Here is a 9,974-nt window from a genome sequence, read left to right as displayed (position 1 = left end):
TTGTGCCCACAGATTTACATTTCAAAAGTAAAATAATTTTCAGTTGTTATTTATTAATTTATTTTAATCGTTACTAGCCTATTTTTGTGAAGTAAGTTTTACGTATTAAACTCGCCGCCTTTTGTACTTTACTCGTTATTTTATTCTCTGTTCTTGTACCTTTTCACATTACTTTAGTTCCGCCTGTCAGTCATTAGACAAGCGGAAGTCCCGCCCTACCACTTCCTCTTTTCCAGCCGCAGTGAGACGGGAAGATGAAGGCGTCCGGCACGGTACGTAAAACCTGATTAAAATCCACTTTTTAACCCCTCATACCGTAAATCTCGAACAGTTTTCACAAAATAACACAAATCTACACGACTCTGTCATAAAATAAAGTCCATTAGTCGAACCTTGGGCTGGATTTATAGGACTTGTAGCTCCGCTGTTCGGCTCCAACATGGCGGTCGCACCATGTGGACGGTGTGTGTTCACACTCAGCGATCCTAATAACGAATGATTATTCTGTACAGGTCATTGTAAATGAGGTTTTAACATTCGCGTTGACAGTTTAAAACTTAAACTTTCAGTGAATGCTAATGTTGGCTGCTAATTCCTATTATCAGTGAATGTAACGTGTTTATTAGACGATAGATTAAAGTAATTTGCTTATTTCAGTTAGTTTAGCATCGCCGAATGATGGAGATAAACCAAGGGAGCTAAGATCATCATTTATTAACACTGCGTTTAATTTAATTATAATAATTAAAGCTTAACTTAGTGCAATAACTATTTGTTTTTATGATATCTACAACTTTTACACTTACCAATAAATCGGTTTATAGCTCAGTGCATTTTATGTATAACACCTTAATAAACTGATATACATGCATGTTTTTATCATTTACATGCAGAAAAGTCTAGCCTGAGGTCAGTTTGTCCCAATACAGGTTTCTTACAGCATGGGTTCTCAACCCTTTTTGCTTATGTTTTACTCTGAGTTTGTCTGTTATTAAGATAACTCAATGTTATGAATACATTTGGATGACATTTTCAGGAAATGTTGATAATTGGACAAGGAACAGGTGAGCCTTTAAGCACGGTGGCTTATGGGTAATGTTAAAGTGGTAGGGAAGTACATTGTGTGTATGTCCCGCCTGGTACTCGTGCTAAACGTGGCGTAGGTCTGCGCTGTCCGAGTGCTCTGGTTAACTTATTTCCATCACTTATTCTTACCTATTTTTGCTCCTTTTAATGCATTTTTGCTACATTTATCCCATTTCTGACACTTCTACATCACATTTAAATGCCCTTTCTGCACAATTTTTCCCCTTTCAAGACATTTTTAGCACTTATAAACTAGGGATGCACCGAATATTCGGCCACTCAATATATTTGGCCAAATATTGCAAAAAAAAGCAACAGTCAGCCTTCGGTTGAGTGAGTTATAAATAAAGCTAAATAGTAGCGCGATGCAATCAATGTGTAGTGATTTAGAGTCGGTGTGTGCATTTCTGCATAGCAGCAGCTCCTCCTTTACACACGCCAGACTTTTTCCTTTCCGCTTACCTCTCTCCGTCACCGCGTAAAAGTTGGAAGTCTGGACGGCCGCTCTGATTCCACAACAGAGTCCGTTGTTAGCGCTGTGAGCCACTAATCCATAAACATTCCCATCGTTTCCTCCTTACACTACACCAGGTGTCACTGCATAGACTGGTGTAGCATTAGCATGGAGTGCTAACAGCTGATGTGTGTAAACAATGGGTCCGTGGCTCCAAGCAGTGACTCCCAACACGATCAGCAGCAGAAAAAGTAGTGCAGTTTGTATTTACATATATGATAATAAAGTATAATATATATTCTATATTAAACAGCAGTGTTTGTTTTAGTTGTTAGATAGTTGGAGAGGGAGGAGCTAACATTCTAGGAGGCGTGTTAGGTGACGTGCCAACATGGGTAAAATCCAACTGTCCCGTTTACAGCTGACTTTTTATAAAATATGTAATAACGAGAGGAAACATAACTTTTTACACTTTGTTCCTCTGAATGAGGCTAAATGATGTTTATCACTGTAGATAAACCATTAGAAAGTCATTTATTCATCATATCTCACCTTTAATGTACTTAAGGTTTTATTTTTTAATCATGTTTTGTTTTATTTGAAGGGTTAATATAAATGATAAACTTTGTTGTGCTTTTTTTGAAAAGCAAAGGCCACTGGAATATTTAAAAAATGTCAGAATATTCAATAAACATTTACTTTCTTTAAAAAAAACATGTCTAAAATGTATTCTAGGCTATTTATGCACTATTAAAAGAATAGTGAAGAACTTAACAACCGTATTTGGCCAAGCATTTATTTTATTCAGCTTTGGCCTCAAATTTTCATTTCTATGCATCCCTATTATAAACCCTTTCTACCTAATATCACATGTTGACCAATTATTGGCACTTTTAACTTCTTTTTGTCATATTTCATGCTTATTTTTTGCCACTTTAACCACATTCACCATTTTTCATGCCCTTTATTTGCCAGTTTAAACAAATTGTTACTTTTTAAATGACATTATATACCCTCCCCCCATTTTTAATCTGTTATTGACACTTTGATCACTTTTTTGTTTGTTGTGCCCACTCTAATTGGCAACTTTTAACTAATTTCTATGGTTTCAAAAAATCCCATTTCACCACTGCTTTACAGAATTTTCTGTAAATAAAATAAGAATTCTGCAGCTAAACCCAAAGGTGGCGCCGTGCACCGTGGTGTCATTTTGTCTGGTTTGCAAACATGAACTTGGACCTTGTCGCCTTTCTCCGCTACTGCTGTGCTTCTGAAAGTGAATCCAAGGTCCAACAAGCCTCACCTGTGTGATCTTAACTAACCCATCTCCTTCACCTGTAACTAACCCGTCGTCTTCCCACAGCTTCGTGAATACAAAGTCATCGGGCGTCTGCTGCCCTCGACCAAGAACCCGACCCCCCCTCTCTACAGGATGAGGATTTTTGCTCCAAACCACGTGGTGGCCAAATCCCGCTTCTGGTACTTTGTGTCCCAGCTGAGAAAGATGAAGAAGGCTTCTGGAGAGACGGTCTACTGCGGTCTGGTGGGTATCTGCAGCTAAACCATGTCACACACATTATTTTATAATTACTAGGTTTGCAAAAGGGGAAGAACATTTCCACAGGAACTTACACAGGAATTTTAAAAATGTTCTAAATTATAAACTGAAAGGGAATTTTTATTGGAATTAACCAAAACTAACTCATGAAGCTGAGATATATTTTCCTGTCTATAATTTACATATCTGTTAACAGCCAACTTCCAATTTTTGAAGATTTCTAGATAATTCCTTGTGAAAAGTTCCCAAATTTAAGAAATTTGCGGAATTTTGCATTTTTCCGACTTGAAATTTCATGTTTATTCTTATTACTTGAATATATTCTAAAATGTATCCTCAAACAAGATTATTTAAAATTACTTCTAATTTCTGGTCAATTCCAATAAAAAAAAATTATGTATTTTTTTTATTTTTCCCGTGAAAATTTATTGGATATTTTCATCACAGTCTGGTTGAACCTTAAGCTAATGCTAACTGTAGCAACATGATTTTATTTACTTTTATTTCGATCATGTAAATGACAACTTAAAAACAGTATAAAATAAATAATCACAAAGAAACAACAAAACAGTATCTTGCATCTTCAAATTGTTGCACATCTCAGTTTACATGAAGGAAAATGAGTAGGAAGAAGTATAAACTGATCTAGTCCTACTTCTGCCTTCTGCATGCGTTTATGTATTTATGTTTGTTTCTCTGTTTCCTTTTGTTTGTGGATGGGATTGATTTGTTTTGTACCTTTTGATGGACTGTCCATTACTACCTTACCTCACACTGTGTGTGTGTGTGTGTCTCTCGCAGGTTCATGAGAAGTCACCACTGAAGGTGAAGAACTTCGGTATCTGGCTGCGTTATGACTCTCGCAGCGGGACTCACAACATGTACAGAGAGTACAGAGACCTGACCACGTCTGGAGCTGTGACTCAGTGTTGTGAGTACACACACACACACACACACACACACAGTGTGTGCTGGACAATACAGACCAGAACTTATCTCAATATTTTTTGTATACGCAATGTGAATCTGAATATTTTTAACTCAGTTTTCCCAGAAACTTTGAGTTCTTATAAATTTGCTGATACCAAATAACACAGACACATTTATTAACTGCTGATCAATATGTGCCACTTAAGTGTTTTTCTCTTATAAGGGACAGCACATGTGAGTGAGTTCTGTAGTGTCTTATTTAGAACACACACTGTGATCATCTGAGCTGTACATGTTCTGAGAAGTAGAGAAAGAAATGACCAGAACCAGTATTTTAATAGAAAATAAAATATAGAATTAAACTGTATCTATACATGAGCTATCGTAATTTTCTATTTCATCAAAACAGAACTCTAGATTCATTACAAACATTCACTGGCTCAGAGTCTAGACATTTATTTTCTGAAACCTCCATCTAAATGTAATTGTTTTAATTTAGTGTGTATTTGATGTTTGTGGCATGTGTGAGCTGTAAATATTTTACAAACATGGAGTCAGAGGATTGATGAGTCACTGTATCTTATCGGACAGGATTTCATTTGTGTTTTTCAGAGTAAAGTTCACGGTTAAATGATGGAAGATTTACAAAGATAATGTTGTTTCAGGGCTTTGTTTTGGTTCATTTCTGATGAAACTAAACCAGCTCACATAAAATAATCTATGTAACAAAAAACAATGTTTAGCCATTCTGCAGCCAAACCCAAAGGTGGCGCCGTGCACTGTGGTGTCATTTTGTCTGGTTTGCAAACATGAACTTGGACCTTGTCGCCTTTCTCCGCTACTGCTGTGCTTCTGAAAGTGAATCCAAGGTCCAACAAGTCAAACCTCACCTGTGTGATCTTAACTAACCTGTAACTAACCCGTCTCCTTCACCTGTAACTAACCCGTCTCCTTCACCTGTCGATAATTAAGGGGATCCTCCACTGTTTTTACAAATGTGTCCTAAAACCCTCTAAAAACAGGACTACTTTACAGTTTCAGAGCCTGTGTTCCTCCATCTTGAAATCATGTGGTTGATGATGTCACACGGCCCCACTGCCTGTAAACATCCCATGATTTTCTATTGGAGTGAAACATTCAGCCTGATTTTTAGATATTTAGTAACTTTTTCCAGTCATAACTTGTGCTGCTTGTGTTTGCTCTAAATCATCTGGAAAAGTTAAAGATGTCGATGTAAAACTCGTGTTTACTGAAATTTTTTTATTTATTTTTTTTAAAACAAACGTGACCTGGAAAAAAATCTGACGACAGTTCCGACTCTGAGGTTTGGTAGTAGACAATGAAGCAGAGAAGAAGGGCTCTCCTAAGGGACCTTTACTCTCCCTTAAACAGTGTTCTGACACGCTCTGGTGGCTGAAGTTAGAATAGATGACGGACTGTTAAAGACGCACAAACACTTGCGGATAGAAAACAATGGGATGTTTACAGGCAGTGGGGCCGTGTGACATCATCAACCACATGATTTCAAGATGAACAGGCTCTAAAACTGTAAAGTAGTCCTGTTTTTAAATTAATATGTTGAATAATAATGTGTTTTGTTAAACATAAATCTACTCATAAAGACATTTAGAAGGTTTTAGGACACATTTGATAAAAAAAAGGATCACTTTAAGCTTCATGTGTTCAGCAGCTAACGGCGCTACAGTTGTGTTTTATGAACGTATCAAAGTCCTAGAGATCAGCTAAGCATGCAGTGCTAATTCCATTAGCCTGTCAAGGTGATTTCCCATTCTAGATTAGCATGAAGCTAAATGTCCGTACCGTATTCTGATTCTGTTTACGACATAATTTGTTTATAGTTTTCGACACACAAACACACACTGGTGTTGACCTCTGACCTCTCCCTCAGACCGTGACATGGGTGCTCGCCATCGTGCTCGCGCTCACTCCATCCAGATCATGAAGGTCGCCATCATCGCTGCCAACAAATGCCGTCGACCCGCCATCAAGCAGTTCCACGTAAGCCCCGCCCCCTCTCCCAGCTCAGCTCACTGCGGGTCTCTCTCCGGTCTGTTGTGTGGTCGACGGCCCGTATCATAAACCCGCTACACTGACGCCAGAATTCCTCTTCCTGCTTTCAGCTGATCGCCCTGAAGGCAGGCGGTGTTTCCCCTGGCAACAAATAATATAATCAATAACGCACTGATCACTTTATTTCAGTGATCTTTCAACTTTTAAACAAAATATTGTATTTGATAATTAAGTGTTAAAAAAATATTTGTATTATATTTGTCTATGAGTTTAAAAAGTTATTCCTGTCACTTTTATTTATTTCCTTCATGTTTATTCGTACGTGGTCAAAAAATGAACACTGTATTTTTTACGTTTATTTCAGGACTCTAAGATCAAGTTCCCGCTGCCGCATCGCGTCCTTCGTCGCCAGCACAAACCGCGCTTCACCACCAAGAGGCCCAACACCTTCTACTGAGGCACCCTTTCACAATAAAACTCCTCTTAAACAGGACACTGGCTCTCGTTTGTGATTCAAAGACAAAAACTGTTTATCAGAATCAGAACTCCTTTATTAATCACAGGGAGAAATTGCTTTGATTCACAGGCTTTTATTCTGAAGAGACATCAAATATAAAACTATAGACGTAGCACATTTACAGTAAAAATGAGTCATTTTTCACCAAATATTTTCATTGGGAAAGACTTGAGGTGTTTTTCACGGTCAGTCACCTGCACACGCTAGGCCCCGCCTCTTCAGAGATATCGTCAACTTGATTGATCGATAGTGTCATGTTTAAACTTTAAAGCCTCAAAGCGCTCTAGGCTGTGTCAAACACGAGGCCCAGGGTCTAAATGTGGTCCTTTAGAGCAGACCTTGGTGGCCCCCAAAGTAACTACAAAGACAGGAAGTTACATGAAACGACTCTAAAACGTGCTGAAATACAGAGAATAACACACAAATTCAAACATAAATTGAAAGGAAAATTTACAAAATGACAATAAAAATACATAAATTTACCGCAAAACCACATTACAAATACACAAAACAAGAATAAAGATACAGACTGCCTTCAACAACACACCAAATGACAAAATTAAAAACAAACACAAAATGAGAAAAAACAATTCATAAAAACGTAAATCCAAAAACAAAGTAAGAGAAAGATACAAAGTAACAAAAATACCCAAATTACCAGAAAAAAAATCAAAACGTTACAAATACACAAAGAGAAAAAAATAAACCAAGCCACACAAACTTAGTTTCCTGTGTTAATATCTAAATCTGATTGGTTATGTTGATCATGTGACCCTCAGATCAGCTATAATTGTGTTTGTGACCCCGCCCCCTGTAACAAGAGGTTTTCTCTTTAGAGCTGGTGTCAAACCCAAGGACATGGGGCCAAATCTGGCCCTTTTAGAGTTTTCAATTGGGCCCACAGGAGAACGGCATCGTGTACATGACATAATATTACATGATGTTTTTAAAATCCCATGACAGCAGAGGTTTTTAACCTCGGTGTGAAAGAATTCTCAATTTCTTCCAAAATTCTGCAATTTTCCTCAAATTGAATAAAAATTGGTCACAAAAACAAAGGAAACTGAAGTAAAGACCCTTTAGAGACTGAAATAACGATAATACATACTGTATGTATCAGTTATTAGTGGATCATTAATGTGGTTTAGTTTGAGTTTATTAGAGAAACGATTAAATTATTAATGTCATCAGCACTGAGCTACTTTTTATTAGTATTAAAGACGTCAGAACGAGTTTAAAGGGGACATATCATGGTTTTAAATCCTTCCTTTTTACATATAAATCATACAGTTATGGTCTATATAAAGCAGAACTGCAATGCTTGGGTCTGAATTCCTCATTATTATAGCTCCACCCCTTTTCTACCCCTTTTCTGATGTGCTTCTGAGAGCAACTCGTTTTGGTGCTGTCTCTTTAAATGCAAATGAGACACTCCATACCCCGCCCCCTCTTCAGGTGACACTCGGTTCAACTCCACCCTGCTCGGCCATTTTTGTAGTTTGATAGAAGAGATAAAGGCAAATAAACTTTTTATTCAGAGGTTATTTATAAAATGTCAACAACGTTAGACTTGTCCATCCAGCCTTACATGTTCCAGCCAGAGTCTGACCCAGTGGAGTGAGATGAAAATGATGATGATGAACCTGCAGAACCCTAACAAGTGAGCTAACACAAGCACCGAGCTAACGCTAGCGCCAAGCTAACGTCACGAAATGCATTTTAATAGTCTTTTCAAAGACAAAAACGTCAAAATGAAATGACTAATGAAAACTTTAGACTTAAATTAAATCACGTAGGCCATATCATCAAGGATCTAAAACGAGCACACAGCGCTAACATATGAAGACGGTGCTAATGCTAATGCTAACAAAACAATGACAGGGACGTCTTATCACTTTTTAGCGTTATTTACAGTTTACCGAAGTGCTCTGTTCATCGTCTCCAAAGATAGAAGGAATTGAACCCTCAATCAGACAAAGTCTTTCTGTAAATCCTTCTTTATACTGGTGGAGGTTGATGAAGCAGTCATCATTGAAGTGCTTCACACACACAAAAATGACCTTATCCACAGATGTGGTACATTTCTATAAAAAATAAAACTCAACCAGACACTTTGAAAAGGTTCTGATGCTGGGAGACGGTGTAATGAAGCGTGTGGGTTACTACATCCAACAACCCAACATTTTGACTTATCCTCTCGTAACTTCTGCATCCTGGAGCTTGGACTACAAAATAAAAGCCAGAAATAAAAATGGCGGATTGCTCGAAGTGTTGGGCCTGGAGTTGATGAACTAATTTGGCAGTTCTGCTGCAAATACTGTGATGTAATAGTTCAGAAAACGTAATAGAGAATAGAAAAATCGAAACAGATTGAAAAATATGACCAAAATAGAAAATAAAGATATCAACGGAGCATCTGAAGAGATTAATATGATTTTTTCTGTACTTCTAAACACTCTAAATATACAACAAAATGCATTTAAAGGCTAAAAAAGTGGATTTAACGTGATATGTCCCCTTTAAGTCTAGTTATGACGTCAGAGATCATTTCTGACGTCACACTTACACTGCAGTGTGACTCTTTGACCACACGGTGGCGGTGTTTCCTCAGTTTATTTTAGAAGAGAAAAACAATCATAATTCAAACAACTCCCACAGCAGAGACACAACTTTCATAAATTTTTGATTTTGAAGATATTTTGTATATTTTTCTCCCAAATTTGTATTTTTAATGTCAATTTGTGTGTTTTTTTGTTAATTTTGTTTATTTTTTTCTGAATTTGTTTTTGTTTTATGTTTTTTTATGTTATGTTGTTTTTTGTGATTTATTTTTTGTCAGGTGTGTTTTTAAAGACATTTTGAACATTTTTTTTCTTATTTTGTGTATTAATGATTGTTGTATAGGGTTTTCTGGAATAATTTTGTTTATTTTTACTCTTGTATATTTTACCTTCAATTTGTGTTTGTGTTGGTTTTTTGTGCTTTTTTATAATTTTGTCATTTTTTTCTATTTTTTTTTTGTGTTTTTTATTTATTTATCTTATTGTTTGGCATATTTCTCAAATTTTTTGTGCTCTGGTCATTTTGTGTTTTTTAATTCATTGGCGTGTTCTTAATGTTTTGTGATTTTGGGGGGAATTTTGAGTATTTTTATCCTCATTTTGAATATTTTTTTACAATTTGTGCAGTTTTGTTGCTGTTTTGTGTCATTTTGTGTATTTTTCTCTTATTTTTTACTTTGGGGGCCACACTGAGGGCCACGTGTGGCCCCCGGGCCATGAGGGCCATGAAAGCAGGCCGTCTGTGCCCTCAGCTGTGTCTCTCAGGCAGTGGCGTCTGTGTGGTGATGTTATGATGCCGCCAGTCGTTGGTGATGAAAAGCAGGAAGTGGATCTTTC

The 9,974-nt window shown here is 37.0% G+C and overlaps 1 protein-coding gene and 2 non-coding genes across 3 annotated transcripts; all 3 read left to right on the top strand.

The window, feature by feature from the left end:
• Positions 1–156: 156 nt before the first annotated feature.
• rpl18a (ribosomal protein L18a) lies at positions 157–6,552 on the top strand. Its single transcript, XM_028449244.1, has 5 exons — positions 157–272; positions 2,904–3,083; positions 3,900–4,029; positions 5,938–6,047; positions 6,424–6,552. Exons 1-5 carry the CDS (start codon positions 255–257, stop codon positions 6,514–6,516), a joined length of 531 nt encoding a protein of 176 aa, XP_028305045.1. The 5' UTR covers positions 157–254; the 3' UTR covers positions 6,517–6,552.
• LOC114466278 (small nucleolar RNA SNORA68) lies at positions 2,706–2,838 on the top strand. Its single transcript, XR_003674427.1, has one exon. It is a non-coding gene; the product is annotated as a small nucleolar RNA SNORA68 (small nucleolar RNA).
• Positions 4,776–4,908, top strand: LOC114466276 (small nucleolar RNA SNORA68). Its single transcript, XR_003674426.1, has one exon. It is a non-coding gene; the product is annotated as a small nucleolar RNA SNORA68 (small nucleolar RNA).
• Positions 6,553–9,974: the final 3,422 nt, after the last annotated feature.

This window comes from Gouania willdenowi, chromosome 6 (genome assembly GCF_900634775.1).
Source record: "Gouania willdenowi chromosome 6, fGouWil2.1, whole genome shotgun sequence".
Classification (NCBI taxonomy): Eukaryota; Metazoa; Chordata; class Actinopteri; order Blenniiformes; family Gobiesocidae; genus Gouania; species Gouania willdenowi.
This window is presented reverse-complemented; position numbering and strand designations above follow the sequence as displayed.

Coding starts and splice junctions, on each gene's coding strand:
- rpl18a (XM_028449244.1), top strand. Junction 3,084..3,899: donor AGACGGTCTACTGCGGTCTG/GTGGGTATCTGC, acceptor TGTCTCTCGCAG/GTTCATGAGAAGTCACCACT. Junction 4,030..5,937: donor TGGAGCTGTGACTCAGTGTT/GTGAGTACACAC, acceptor CCTCTCCCTCAG/ACCGTGACATGGGTGCTCGC.